At 40.8% G+C, this 15,830-nt stretch overlaps 2 protein-coding genes across 2 annotated transcripts in view; both read right to left on the bottom strand.

Moving 5' to 3' along the window:
* LOC102302035 (tetratricopeptide repeat protein 39B) overlaps positions 1–14,421 on the bottom strand; it is a gene marked incomplete in the record, with an annotated part of 23,600 nt that extends 9,179 nt beyond the window's left edge. Inside the window, 6 exon segments of the mRNA XM_042214410.1 lie at positions 357–424; positions 526–596; positions 2,078–2,209; positions 2,315–2,419; positions 2,552–2,586; positions 14,149–14,421. Coding sequence (XP_042070344.1) covers positions 357–424; positions 526–596; positions 2,078–2,209; positions 2,315–2,419; positions 2,552–2,586; positions 14,149–14,187 — 450 coding nt within the window.
* Positions 14,422–14,654: 233 nt separating this feature from the next.
* Positions 14,655–15,830, bottom strand: part of LOC102301736 (hepatoma-derived growth factor-related protein 2) — a 10,763-nt gene continuing 9,587 nt past the window's right edge. Inside the window, exon 11 of the mRNA XM_042214423.1 lies at positions 14,655–15,814. Coding sequence (XP_042070357.1) covers positions 15,795–15,814 — 20 coding nt within the window. The 3' untranslated portion in view covers positions 14,655–15,794. The remainder of the gene's footprint in view (positions 15,815–15,830) is intronic.

Genomic DNA, 15,830 nt, shown 5'->3' with positions numbered 1-15,830 from the left:
ACTCAAACCAGAAGGTTTAACTGAACCCGACCTGAAAAACAGTGGACGACCCATCATGCGTCCTGAATCACCCTTCATTAATGCTCCATCTTATCATGCAGGTTGTGAAAGGCGTCAAGCTACGATTGATGAGGAAGCAATTTTTAATCTTTAATTTAACACTCAAAGCGTCTGTACTTCAGGTTCTCTGCCTTTTAATGTTGTTACACATTCACAGGAGGAACATTTAGCAGCCACTGCGGGAACTGCGCTTTAAAGGGGCTTTCAACTAAGGTTACGTATGAAATATATATGAAACGAAAGCAAATACGTGAGCAGGCACACAGGTGAAGTTAAAGGCAGACAGCATTTCTGACCTGTACAAACGTCAGCGTTGCTTTCTGCAGCAGACATTCAGCGTAGCAAAGCTCTGCGTGCATCTCTCCTGCAAACACACCAATGCAGCACACTGACTTCCAGCTCTCTAAATTTTCTTCACTTTCTGTAGACGTCAGTGGAGTGATGTGTGGGCATGTGTTTACAAACCTTCCTGCAGGTTGGACTGCTTGCTGATCAGCCCGGACAGAGATCCGACCATCGAGTTCTTCTTCCTGAACCTAGAGAAACAACGAGGAGACGTTAAATCTCATATTTAACCAGCCTCTACTGTTGCAGTTTGAGATGACATTAAACGTTGCTGTGCATGGGGCCTAATTGTTCTCATTTGAAAGAGACTTTGAGATGAAGAACTAAAAGTATATAAAGTATAAAATTGCAATAAAACAATTAGTAGAAAAACCTCCTGTGGGTATTCCCATTTACTGAACCTTTGTTGAGTGTTTTCTTGTAACACTATGAGGATCATTTTCCCTTTCCCCTGCAGAGACAGGATTGCTTGATATAGATTGTGATTGTGATATAGCTTTTTGAAATCATATTTTTTCTCCCTCGTTTTTGGAACACAAAGCTACGGTATATATAATATTCTAGAATATCTAATATCAGTGGTCTCCAACCTTTTTCGCGCCACGGACCCGTTTATGTCCGACAATATTTTCACGGACCGGCCTTTAAGGTGTTGCGGATAAATACAACAAAATAAAACCAGTACCGGTACAAAAAAGGAAGATTTATTCATAACACACGGGAAAAGACTCAGGGAAACAGAGTTAACAACAATAACGCTAAAAAAACAACGAGAAAAACCAATAAAACCAATAAAAACCATAAATTTCACACCCGAGCCTCAACTCTCGCGGCCCAGTGCCAGATGACTCACGGACCGGTACCGGTCTGTGGCCCGGGGGTTGGGGACCGCTGTCTAATATCATAAATGGCTTAAAAGACGGAGGTAGCCACTGTGGCGTCAGCCATTAGTTTGTGAAGCCTGGAGATTAGATTCGCGTTTTCACCTTGAACTTCTTGGTGTTCGGGACTGGCTGCCTGACAATCTAGATAACAACTTGTCAAATCAACAGCCAGTGAGTAGATCTTTGATAATTCTCCTTCATGAAACTTAGAATGAACAAAAAATTACAAAATGGATACATTTTTATTTAATATGACCTGAAACTAATAACTGAAGCCCATAAGTTCATTGGGAAAGTGTTTTCAGAAGCCACACAGCAAGCGTACTGCTCTGTCAGAGTTCTTTAAACTGCATGTTATTCTGAAACCACAGCTATTGCTTCCTGCAGGCTGCGAACAGGAATGTGTATTTAAGGCACTTCAGCACTGGCTTCACTTTTCAGACTTGAACGTGCCCATTATGATGCAGCCACACAGCCCGGTCACCATTCATACAGTTACTCACTGCAGTGCCACTGCGCACACACAATCTCTGATTCAGCGCCAGAATTGGAGAAGAAAATGAAATTATCTGCTGCTGATTTTCTTTATTATTCTGGACAATTCAGGGCTCAAGGATGAGTCACTTTTTCCAGACTTTTCAGCCTCAGAAATCTTTTTGCAGCCACAGTGGTCGTACCCCAGTTTGTTTCATTACGTTATTACATGTTGTGAATGGACTGAAAAGCTTCCTCGCCCAGAAATATTAAGGCTATAAACAGGAAGAAGACCATGTTTTCCTGCCTCTCACCTCTGACAGGTGTGCAACGCCTCCTTGATGGTTGCCATGGCAGTCTGGATGTCTCTGTGCTCAAAGGTCATGGTCGCCTGCATCACCAGGATGCTGCTGTATCCCAGAGCGTGGTACATGCTGTCCCTCCACCTGCGCACAGCAGCAGTCATTAATAACAGGGAGCTACGACTCCAGCAGACACTAGAGAAAGCGAGGTGTAACGAAGCAGCGCGAGGTAACGACTGCTGTGGTTACCATGGTTTGAGGAGATCCAGGGCTTGAGAAAACTTGTTGTTGAGGACCAGGTTGAGAGCACACTGAGTCTCCTGGATGGCAGTCTGCAGATCCATGCTACCCGCCCTACACAAAGGCAGAACCAGCAGTCAGCACAGAGCGTGACTAAAAGTGAAAGATACACAGGAAACGATCCTCACACACACTCAGTCTGTGCACTGCAGGTGTGTGTGTGTGTGCATGTGTGTGTGTACTCACGCAGGTATCCGATCAAAGGCATCTTCGAAGCAGTCCTGAAACACACAGAAACACAGAGTTTAGTTCTCAGCATCCTCCTCCAGGTGACAGAAAGGCCTGTGAGACGTCTGATTGGACGCGATTCTAAAGCACCACATTTCATTTGTACAATGTGTGTAATCAGCAACAAGTTTGCACTGCTCGGGAATTACTGGAAGGCTACATGACCCGAATCCTGAACCACGCCGCCATGACTCTGACCTACTCGAGGGCTCTGTGAAACCATCGGGGTCATTTCAGAACTGAACCACGAACTATTCATTCACCGCCACACACGCTGGGAACAAAAAGTGTTGAAACCATTTTTATCTCATTCTTCAAAGTGATGTAAAGAATCCATCAGGTTTCAGTCTGAATTATATCCTATAAAATAATACCAGTCTTTTGACTGTTAAGTAATTGTAGTTTGCGTTTCGGACACTACTTTTTGAGAGTTATTCAAGAGTTTTCGAAGCTTAAGGTGTCTGGATTTTCCAAATTGTTATCAGTGACTTCTCGAGTTGTCCCACATTTTCAGGGTTAATCCAATATTTGTATCAATTGTCCAGAAAATTCAGGGCTTCCTCTTAAAAAGCCTTTGAGATTTATTCCTGAGTAATCAAGGGAATACAGGACTTATGATAAATATTCTGACAATTGTAAGAGCTTTTCAAACTTTTTGCAATTTTTATGCCTTTTCACGATTTTGCACAAATTTCAGAGTTATTCCAGTTTTGGGGGAATAGTGTGTCCGTTTTACGGACCTCCCAGGGCTATTCGAGAGTGCCTGGATTATTCCTAAATTTCAGGTTTTTCGTTTGTTTGTGTTACTGAGACTTTTCAGCGTTTGCAGGGCGTGTTCCAAGAATGCCCTATATTCCTATACTTTTCAGTTACTATGCTTCAAAGTGCTACAGCCCTGAGAAAGCAGCCATAGATATTAAAATATGAATAGTTGAGAGCGTTTCCATCATTCAGTGTAAGATGGTTTCTCTGAAGTCTGGAATTTGTGTTTTATATTTTAGTAAATACCTGCAGTGCTAATAAGGGTCACAAGGGTCATACATGGCTTAACATGAGTAATAACAATCATGCTGCAGAGCATTAATTCATTAGGCTAATCAAGGTTTTCCATTCATTTCAATGCAGTCAGCGATTCAGGGAAGATTGCTGTTAGAGGAACTGCTGCCCATTGCTTAATGCTAAGACCTGAACCCTAGAATTAGGTTCGAAACTCCAGATGTTTGAAAGACAATATTTCTAGCATAAATCCAAAAACACTTTTAGACACATCTACACGTGTAAGCACGACTGCAACACTTCAGAGGTCTCAACTATGAAATATAAGGATTCATATATGTGCGTAATGGTGTAAACAGATTTGTGTCCACACTACATAAGTAACATTTACACAGCATGTCAGCAGCAGGCTAATAATAGCTACACAGTGGCTCCTTACATAATAGGGTGCAGCTGCAGTCAGCGCTGTAAAGTAACTCTGCCTGCAGGCAGCAGCTTCTCACTGCTCCACATTGGAGCACTGTGACCCATCTAACCACAAAACATATATTTAAATCAAAAAGATATAAAAGAAAAGAACCAAAAAAGTGCAAAAGAAATAATTGTGAGTCAATAAGAACACAAAAATATCATAGAAATGGGGAAAAAAGCCTTGGAAAGAGAAAAGAACAAAAAGTGACAACATAAAGAAGTGAAAACAAATATACAGAGACACAAAAACACCCCAAAAAGAAGCAAGACTAGTAAACAGACAAGGTATGTAAAAGAAAAAGGAAAAAAAAAGCAGGAATTAGAGACATGAAGAAAAAACCTATAAATAAACAAATAAATAAAAGTGCTAAACTTCAATACCAGCTTTATTTATAAAGCACTTTCACATAAAACCAGGGTTCACAAAGTGCTGTTCAAATAGCACAAGCAAAGTAAAAGTAAAATAAAAAAATAAGATAAAATATGTTAAAACAAATTGAGTTAACCTCTTAATGTGTTTTAAGAAGCGTTTTAAACTCAGAAAGAGAAGAGGCCTGCCTAACGTGCAAGTACTAAGAAAAGACACAAGTTAAGCAACAAATGAGTTTAAAGACACACTCACAGAAGCAACCACAAAAAAGCAAAACAACTAGAAAGACTTGAAAGCAATATAAATACAAAGTATCAAAATAATCACGAAAACGTTCAGCAGAAACAAAAATTACTACAAAGGTGAAAAAATAAAAATAAGTACAAAAAAGACTTTAAAAGTGAAAAGTTCATTTTGCCAGTGTTTTACCTCATTTTGACTGTGGTTTTCTTCTTTTTGGGGGTTATTTTATGTTGTTTACTAAGAGTTCAAATGGCTTCAAAGAAACAAATTGACAAGAAAGAAAAATAAAACATCAACAAAGAGGCAGAAAAAGTTCTTATTGCAAGCAAACCGCAACAAAAAAAGACAAATAAGCGATGTCCTAAAGAAAAACAAAAAAAAACAAAAATAACAAAACAGGACAAAAACACATTACTGAAAATAATGAAGGCCTCAAAAAATACATAATCAGAACTGACAACCAGAAAAAACTAAAAATATAGAATAAAACCATGGACAAGCAAACATCCATAATAAAAGAAAAAGAAAGACTGGAATAAGTAAGACAGGATTAGCACAAAAAGTAGAATTTTTTTTAAAAATATATACACGAGTAAAAAGAAAATAACCATGAACCACCACATTTCACGCTTTGACTCATTTCAATTTAACGGTAGAATTTTTAATGAAACAACAAAGTAATGCAAGTATATCAGACGTGTCAATCAGACATGTGCACAGGAGCAAATAAAGGGCATTAACATGTGCTGAGTGTCAGCATCCCTGAAGGTTAAAAATGTGATCCAGATACAACCTGAAAGTAGGAAAACTTTCACAGTTTTCTTTTTCAAATTTCTGTGCAGAATAAAGGCTGCACTAAATCTATGTTCTGAAAAACTAGCCCTGGTTTACGCGACGCTTTCACAGCAGGTTTTTACAAGAATTACAAACTCCACGGAGTGACTCTTCCTGCAGGCAACAGCTTCAAGTCTGATTTTTCTGACATGTTTACATAACTCACTACAGCCCTGTGTGTGTCTTTTACCCTGAGAGAGAGGCCTTTAAATGAAAACAATGGAAAACGAGACACAGGACAGAACACAGAAGAATAATAGGCGGCAGAAAATTACTAAAATACGAGACATAATCCCTTCAGAAGTAACATTTGTAAAAAGTTTCTTTTTAAGTTAAAAACAAAACCCCACAAAGAGAAGCAAAATTACCTCCAATGCCCAAAAGACAAAATTAACCACACACAATAAATACAAACATGACAGAGGCCAAAAACCAACCAGAAAAAGAAATGAAATAATGGAGAAACTAAAAATGATTAAAAGTAGATCAAAACACAATCAAAAAGACATAAAATGCCCACAAACAGGAAAAAGTGAAATAAAAAACATCCATAATGCCACAAAAGGAAGTAAAAGGCCCACAAAAAACAGAAATGATGCTATCAGAAAGAGCATAATTCCCACAAACATAGATGCAAAGAAAAATATCCAAAAAACTAACAGAAACACTTAAAATGCCATCAAAAAGAAACAAAATTCCCACAAAAAGAATTAAAGCAAACGTAAAAAAAACCCAAAAGTCAGCAAACAATGTAAAATAACCCCCAAAAAGAGGAAAACCCCAATCAGAATGAGGTAAAAAAGTATGTATGTATGTATGTAGTATGTACAAAGTTTTTATTGGCTGAATTATGGACCGTGTGTTATTTTATGTGCAAGTTTTTCTCTGTTTGAAAGTGAGGTGGAGAAAATGTAGCAGATGATGGAGGGGGAGGAGGCCGGCTGCAGTCAACAGAATATTTTCACAAAACTGGAAAAGTCCAAAAGTAAAAATGTGTGAATCCAAACAGACGTTGCTTCCTAACTCTTTTCATTCCAGCAGATGCTCCGTGTGGCATTCCCCTCTCGCTCTGTCAATGTTTTGGTCTGTTTGCGACATTCACGGCTAAGGAACAGCTAGCGATCAGATCACAGTGAATAAGACCTGGTTATGTTGCAACTCAGACCTTGCCAAAGTGTGTGTGTGTGTGTGTGTGTGTGTGGGGGGGGGGGGGGTATGAAAAGGGAAAAAAACAAACAAAAAAAAACGCTTGGACTCTGCTAGCACGGGGCTCCCACACAAACGCAAAGCAGGAGGTGAAGCATAGCTGCCCTTTGGCTTCACCTGCACAAGTGCTGAGGTAGGTCTCCCCTGCAGGATTGGTTTCCCCTGCGTCGGGAGCACGGGCTCTTCAAATCACGGACAAACAGGATCCCACAGCTGTTTATGTTTTTAAACCCATTTTGCACAGAGAAGCATTTTTTTGAAATATTTTTCTTATAAAACAAAGGGGGGCCTAGCAAAAAAAGTTTGGGAACCACTGTTGTAACTACAGCTGATAAAGTTATTTAAAGCAGAAAGCTAAGTTACATTATCAGCCCCCAGCATTTGGATGAATCAGCTAATCTTACTCAAGATTTAGTTTTCTTGCAATACTTTCAGATTTGCTTGTGTTAACACCTTTGGGATGACTTATAGTGGAGACTGTGACTATGTGATTAGGTAGAGGACCATCAGGGGGTCCTTTGTCCCTCTTTGGGGGGAAACTCCCACTGGGTTTAAATCTGGGACCTTAGAACTGAAGAAGCTTCTCGGATGAGAGGTGAAACGCGTTCAAGCAACTCAAAGAAGTCCAGACGCTTTTCTTTCCAAGCTCCTTAGACAGTCTGACCTCACAAATGTGCTTCTGGAAGAACGGTAAAAACACACTCCTGAGGCTTGTGGAAAGACTTCCTAGAAAAGTTGAAGCTGTTATAGCTGCAACTCTCTTGGGCCAGATAGCTTTGTAGAAAACAGAGACTACAGATGAGGAACATACAACCATTTAGTGTATTAAAGAGGTTTGAGTCATCGCCAGTTTTACAGCCTAATAATCATCAAAGTCATTAAACCTAACCCACCATATCATACCTGAGAAAGGTGGCTACGCCCAGGCATCCAGACAGGCGGCAGTGGCTTTTTTAACAACTATATTTAGATTAACCATTAAATATTAATTTTTCGACCATAAAAAGAAAAAATATTGTTATTGTTATAGGCTGGGATCAATTTGGAAGAAATATGATCCAGTACATCTAAACAACCCATAAAAAACTGAGTTTAAAAGCTCATTTAGAAGTTGCATCATTTTATTTTATAGCCTTTTATTCCTGTTATACTTTGGTAGTTAAAGAAGTCAAACTAATACCAGCAGACCAGATACCAGCGTATTGCAAACACACAAAGCAAACACAAAGAGACAAAAAAAAGACAGAAAGCCTTAAACACTGAAAATAACCACAACTAGACACTAAATGACTACACAAATAATTAAAACAAGTATCAAAAAGCACAAGGGATCACAAAAGCATGAAATGAACAAAGGAAGAAAACCAAAAAGATGGTAAAGAAATCTACAAAAATGGGCAGAAAACGACTATAAAAGGTAAAAAAACAGGAACAAAAACACAACCAAAACGTAACTACAAAGTAACACAACACTAACACAGAGAGACACAAACAAACTAAACTTCAACGATAGGACGACGCAGGATTTCTGAACACGTTTGAAACAATCGAGATATAAAAGTCATTTAATATTTTTATCTTTCTATTCACTGTTTGACTTTATTAAGATGTAATGGTGACTTTAATCATGTTGGGATTTTCTGATATTTACAATCAAACAAAAACCAGATTTTTCGGAAAAATCTGCGTCACTTCTGTTTGATGTTACAGAGCAGGAGAGGTCAAAGTCAGAGACACGTCTCCTGTGACTGCAGCAGCTTCCTCATCAATTAGTCAAAGCCTGCAACTTGTGTCCGATTACCCAACGCACAAATAACCCGGCTGCACTCGAGAAGCGCCTATGGAGCGTCCTCACAGCCCCATCGGAGCCTCGGACCTCCCTTACATCCTCCAGAACCAAATCTGTGACACCTGGAGTTAACAATGATCTTCCCTGACCTCTGACCTCACATGGGGAACAGAAAGCAGACAGAGAGTGTGTTTTCTTAACCACATCCTGCAAACTGAACTGGTTGCAAACCACTACGGGATCTGAGGTGTACTTATGCTTACCAGATGCCATTAATAACAAATTAATACATTTCATATAAACTAGTGAATCTGAATTATATTTCTTCATTTTTTGGTATTTTGTAATTATTCTTTTTGAATTCTCACACTTTTACTCCCCATTTTTTTTTGACCCGTGTTTGAACCCTCCCTTTTTCTCATAGTACCACCAGAGGAAAAGCTCTGACACAACTCCAAAGGGATTTGTGTTTCCTCCTGGTCCTGCATTATTGCCAAACTCACCTCTGGGATTCCTAAAATCTGCTCTCTGAACAACCTACTGCTTCAATTAAATAAGCATAAATTAAATTATCCACTTTGCGAGTATCTGTAAAAAAAAAAAGCCTCTGTGTTGTCTGAGGAGGGCTTCAGCAGTTAGGCTTCCTAACTGGCTGTGAGAAAGGTGTGCATTATATTCTATAAGACTGAGCTGATCTGTGTTTTCTTGGCGTTGCTCACATTCCTGTCGCGCCTTTGGGTGTGTGCACTGCATGGTAGGATGAACTTGAGATCCTGGATTCACAGACAGTCAAATGTCACAGCAAACATGCCAGAACTGACATGATTAGTAGTTTCAGTCTGAGCAGAGGCAATACCCTTGCACTGAGTGTTTTTTAAATAAAAACAGCTCGCCTCACATTATTTAGAGCTGAGCGAAAGTCAGCTGAATTCCTCTGTATTAGGATGAGTCAAGGCTGAAGGAGTCGAACACAGGAGCATTTGTCAGCTGAAATGAGGAAATGACTGGCTGAGGTGTGACGCAAGAGGGCCTTAACAGAAAAAACCAACCCATGTCATCAACCTTAATGTCTGCAGCGGGTCTATCGGGGAAAATGGTCATTTCCATCTGAATCCTTGACACCTCTTCAGAGACAAACAGGTAAAAAGGCTTTATGGAGGCTAATTGGGTGTCCTGCTTGCTAAGTTCATCTGGTAGTAAAACAAGTAGTTTTAAGGGAGCTTAAGAGCCATGGACCTATAAATATCCTACTAAAATCCCCCTGGATTTTTAGTTTTGCTGAAGTCCTTGCAGATACCCAAACTTGCAAATAAGTGAAAGTCCTCATAAAAATCTTTCTTTAGTGTGTGTGCTGAACTGAACTCCTAGACGTCTCCAATTCTCTTCACATAGCAACTTGACGAAACCCTGAAACATCTCTAAATAGAAGTTAGTACAGAGTTTCAAAAAATATCCCGATGGCCCTTCAGCCCCCTTAGCATGCTTTAGCGCTTGTCACTACCCGATCTGTACCGGAAACCCGATGTGTACCATGATGCGTGAATCTTACGTCACTTCCTCTCTTTGCCAACATTGCGACGGTTAATGTATTTGAATGGCACGGTTAGCGCCCAGTTAGCTCCTAGCATTTCTCAACAGCTCTGCCTCCTTTTCGACTGCCCGGGACATTTAAACAATGGATAATCCGTATACAAACAAAGTCGTGCTTTTCTACTCAACAGAGAGCGTCCCCCGATTGAACAACAGCGCCGTAAAATAAGAAGAATGGCGCCTAATTACAGACTTAATAATACTGACTTAGTAATGTGTCACGTGAAGATTCATCAGCCAGATTAAGTGTTTACTGACAATTGACAGTGATAGCGAACATCATCATCACTACTCCAACAATCCTCTCCACACAGACAAGCATGAACACACTCTATCACTAAATCAAGTTTAACACACGTTTATAATGACTAGGGATGGGTATCGAAAACCGGTTCTTGTTGAGAACCGGTTCCCACTGTTTCAATTCCTTGGAATTGTTTGCCATTTTAACAAACGATTCCCTTATCGATTCCAGTCGCCCCGAATGACGTCACCACGTTGTGGAAACACGGCGCCTAAGCGGCTCAAACGCTCAAAAGTTTGATTATACTTTACGAGAACAGATGACAACAGGGCAACTTGCAATACTTGCAAAGTAGATATTTCATTTAAGGGAGGAAACACTACAGTGGGGCAAAAAAGTATTTAGTCAGCCACCGATTGTGCAAGTTCCCCCACTTAAAATGATGACAGAGGTTAGTAATTTGCACCAGAGGTACACTTCAACTGTGAGAGACAGAATGTGAAAAAAAAATCCATGAATCCACATGGTAGGATTTGTAAAGAATTTATTCGTAAATCAGGGTGGAAAATAAGTATTGTGGAAAATAAGTACTCATATGACCATGATGAGAGAGACAGACAGAGTCTGGCTCAGATGCTGGCAGCTGTCGCTGCAGTCTACTGTTAGCGTCTCCTTTCAGGCCAGGATAGACGAACGTCACCGAGCAGTGACTAAGTTTGTGGTTAAAGGCTTGCACCCATTTGCCACAGAAGATGTTCCCGATTTTTGGTAAGTGAATGTGTGTAATTGTAGGCAGGGACATTACTGGATATTCTTGTGTAATTGCCACAGAACAATTTATGTTATACTTTGTTATTGCTACAGAAGAATATTTATTTTATTATTTTACATTTACATTTTTTTTCCTGGGGACCCTGTGACACCCCATTGAAGAGCCGTAGGCTGGATCTCTTAAGATCTCACTGCTGGGTTTGTAAGGCCATGTTAATCCTAGATTTCTATCTTGTTCAAAGAGAAGATATAAAACAAAGTTCTAAGCTAATCGACCTTAGTGTTCTCCTTTTTTAAAGAGAATCGATAAAGAATCGAATCGTTAAACAGAATCGAAAATGGAATCGGAATCGTGAAAATCTTATCAATACCCATCCCTAATAATGACGCTACTTCGGTTTACAATAGGGTTCATTCGCTCGGTCAGCAAGTGGCGGTATCCTTGTACAAACTGCCATTAAATGAAACAGAAGAATAAGAAAACATCTGCACATGCGTGGTACGGATCCTGTAGACCCGATTTATAACTATCTTTGTTTTTGTCTACATTATATAGAAAGGTTTCATTATCGCACACATTTTAAGAGATACCTATTATTGTTAACACCTTAATACAGGGGTAGGGGACGTTAGTCCTTAAGAGCCAGTGTCCTGCAGGTTTTAGATCTCACCCTGGGTCACCACACCTGAATCAAATGATTAGTCCATTACCAGGCCTCTGGAGAACTTCAAGACATGTTGAGGAGGTAATTTAGCCATTTAAATCAGCTGTGTTGGATCAAGGACACATCTAAAACCTGCAGGACACCGGCTCTCGAGGCCTGGAGTTCCCTACCCCTGCCTTAACAGATACTCTGACCCGTAACTATCGTAAAATGCTTCGAGCGGAAGTACACGCCTGTCGAAAATGCATGGTACGGATTGGGTTTCCGGTACAGATCGAGTAGTGACAGCTCTCTTGGTGGTCCACTTTCTCAGGATATTTTAAGAGTTTATGGAGACTTCTTTTGGTTCCGTTTCTGTTTTGGGGGTCTTTTGTGCCTATTGCTGGGTTTTGTGTCTAGTGTCTTGTGGAGATGATTTTGAATGGCTGCTTCCAAAGAACACCTGATGGTCTCTACAGCCCAGCCATATATCCAGTATACAGACCTGCTGAACCCTGTCATCTAAACTAGAAAACCTCAAAATATCCTTTAACACCATGACAAACCAGTTGATGAACTCTCTTCTACATTACAGCTGTACTGCGACACTCCCCATTTGAACAGTGTGAACCAGGGAGGGTCAGGGTGGAGGACTGGCTTTAGTGAAAACAAAGGTTAAAAATTAAACCTGGGAACTCGGTTCCCATCATGTTACCACTGACAAAGTTAGCATACTGTGAACATTTTGACTTCCTCAGCTCACTGATGTTATCTTTTCACTAGTTTGAATGTGAATGTGAATTTGAATGAATGTGGTGGTGTGAAAGTGCAGAAAAAAACCTGATATTTCCTGTGTTTACAGTGCAGGAGGCAGCCTGTGGCTGAAATCAGAGCTGTCATTTACATGAAGCTGTGCACACATGCAGACACGTGAACCAATACTATCAGCTCACTTAGCGCTGAGACATAAATCCAATAATGAGCAGGCTGCCTCCACAGCTCTACACATAACTGAGGAAATACATCCAGAGCTCAGTGAGAATCCCATATTATGACAGATCTATGGTCCCATACATTGCTCAAGGATGGTGATCAAGATAAAATGAAAAGTTACTGTGCTGCATTGTATATTTATTAATGAATTGCCCTTTGGTGCACACCCCTGTCCTCTACTTTTACCACTTAATCAAAGTCCAAATTCACTCCCCACAGCCTGTGGCACATTTAGTTCAGTTCAAAGTAAACTGTTTTTTCCCTGTGAGTAATCATTGTAAATAAAACGGATCTGGAATAGGTGTGATGATGGGTTTTGCTGTAACTCAGCTGCCCTACATGCGTGCAGCACTGTATGTTTGGAGAATTGTATAGATTAGGATCTATTTACGGTCAGTTGGGAGTTCATTTTGCATCCATGGATACAGTCTGTTGTGACTATAGAAGCACAAACATAGGAAAAAATGAAAGTCTCACTGAAATACTACAGGAGGCTTTGTAAGGTCGATTTCAACAGAAATATAGACAGGCGTGGTGAAAAGATGAGAAAACCTGACAGAAACCGATAAGGACTACGCGTTTATGTTGCATTATTTAGAAATGGTACCACTATACAGTGATAAAACACACTATATGTACACATATCTAGCTACCAACACATATACCACATAAGGCTTTCTCCTCTAGCAGCACAGTAGCAGTAGGTTATTTTTTTGTGTTTTAACGCACATCAACATTCAGAGCTAAAGAAAGGTAAAAACTGCAGTTCCTCTAACGTCAGCTAGAGGCTGGCTAGTGAGACTCTAATGTTAAAACATACAGTGGAAATTGAAAGAAAAAGCTGTGCAGCTAAATTTGACCTTCATAACAACTGTAAAGGGTTATAAATGTTCATATAACTCACCTATTCAAACTATATTAATGCTAGGGGGCGTGGCCACTATTTTTAATGACGGCTGCTTGCTAGGTTTCACTCGAGCTAATTGGAGATGCTGAACCTTGTGCTGCTTGCGCCTTTCAAAGCATTTTATTACCAACACGTCCCTTTTAGGTCCCTGCAAAAATCCAGCATGGTCGCGGCCAGAACACCAATTTTGAAGCCAAAGCCATAGCTGTGGCCATCTTTTAATACAGTCTATGCTTTGCAGCCAAACAAAGGTGTGTGTTTTTAACGCCTAACCAGTTTCTGATATCATATTCACAGTTTAGGTGTAAAATCTGTCCTTTCCAGAACTCTGATGTGACAGAGAGACTAAAACACCCTCAACAGCCTGGTGGATGTAGCCCACGTGATGTAGGTATATGAGATCAAAGTGGGAACATCATCACAAATAACTGGTTACATCACGCACTGTGGACATGTCAGTGGAAATGCGTGCGTTAAATGCGATCTCCGGCTCCCACCTCCTCCTCTGCGGCCGCTCCGTTGCCTACGTGGGCCATGTCCGCTCCCGGTGCCTGTTCTCCCTCTGGTCCGCGGGTCGCCTGGTTCCGCTACGAGGACGGGCAGAGTCCCATGACAGCTGCAGCCGAACCTCCGCTCCTCTGCGGCTGCGCACGGATCTCCTTCTGCTCCTCTGTGCTCCGTTTATTTTGATTCTTATCGCCGTAGGTCCGCTTCGTCCTTGAGTCAGGCGCGCTTCTTTGCCTCTGCTCTCTTCCGTGAAAGAAACACGGAGAGAAAACACACCTCCCACATTTCCGTTTCTCCGCCCATAGAAAATAGAAGAGAGGGAGGAAATGAAGGAGGAGAGGAGAGAGGGAGGAAACGGAGGAGGCCAATGTTTGTGTAAGCAGATCAGGCAGAGGCGCAGATTACATGTGAACACGGGGCGGGGGCACATTAAGTGTGTATGGGGGGGGCTCGTGTTTATTAATGGGACAAAAAAAACACTAAAACCAGACAGCAGGCAGAAGTTCAACCTGTTTTGATTCAAAGCAAATCCCTTTTCTTCTGTGTGTCATATATAAATTATATTAACTATAAATTTAAAATGGCCACGTTATTAGGCACAGGCTCCTCTGCATGTTAATGCAAGTATCAAATCAGCCAACTGTATTGTAGCGTCGACATGCTCGACATGGTTGAGTTCAGACTGGGGTTCAAGCTGTGGCTGGTGTGAGAGTGCCAACTGAGCCTTGTTTAAACAGCCTGCCCAATTATTGTCCGGGCCTTTATGATGGCAACATGACACACTGCCTACATGACGATGAGTTCACTGTCCTCAAATGGCCTCCACAATCACCAGATCTCACTGCAGCAGAGCAGCTTAGGGATGTGGAGGAACAGGAGATTCACACCATGGATACGCAGCCTGTCACTACCAAGGTGTACCTAATAAAGTGGTCGCTGAGTGTATGTGGGTAAAATAATAATAATCAGACTTGAGACTCTTTAAGTTTGTAAAATTCTTATTTGTGAAATAAAAAAAATACATATTTACATGAAGACCAAGATAACAGGAATAAAACTGCTAATAGGAATAAAAACACATCATTGAATCACAAAAAAACCAAAAATTAAAACGGCCAGAACTGTCTGTAGGCCTCGTGCATCTCAAGGTTTAATGCTTCAGTTTAAAAAAAGAAAGAAAAAATATCAGCCCCAGTGACGGCGATGACAAAAAACTTCATAAGAGATGACAGAGTCAGAACTGTGTCAGGTGCAGGAAAATCTCGCCTCTAAATGTCACAGCAACAGGACGTCAGCTTAAACAGCAGGTACACATTAATGCTTAGGTGTGTAATGCTCTCGCCGTCAGTTTAACGCTCATTACATTAAAGTGGAAAAAAGACAAACATCCAGTTAAAATAAAATCAGCTGCTCCAAAGCGCTTAATAACTTAATAAGGTGGCCTTAGCACAACAAGCTGTGGGGTAAGAACAGCACACCTGCTAAGGTGTGACAGTCCACACTGCGAGAAGTTAAACAGGTAAGCACGCTACTGCCCAATGAGGTAAGTGGTTTTGGAAAATCCTATTGTGTGTCTGTGTTGCTCCCCCCAGTAGCAGTTGGTCCGGTCCAGGCTGCTTCCAGTGATGATGAGCCGTCAGGAGGAGTCCACTGGAGCTTTTGGAGAGGGGGG

This window comes from Haplochromis burtoni, unplaced genomic scaffold (assembly GCF_018398535.1).
Source record: "Haplochromis burtoni strain Fernald_Lab_line unplaced genomic scaffold, NCSU_Asbu1 Contig_561, whole genome shotgun sequence".
Taxonomy (NCBI): domain Eukaryota; kingdom Metazoa; phylum Chordata; class Actinopteri; order Cichliformes; family Cichlidae; genus Haplochromis; species Haplochromis burtoni.
The sequence above is the reverse complement of the archived record's forward strand: the minus strand, read 5'-3'. Positions and strand labels throughout refer to the sequence as shown.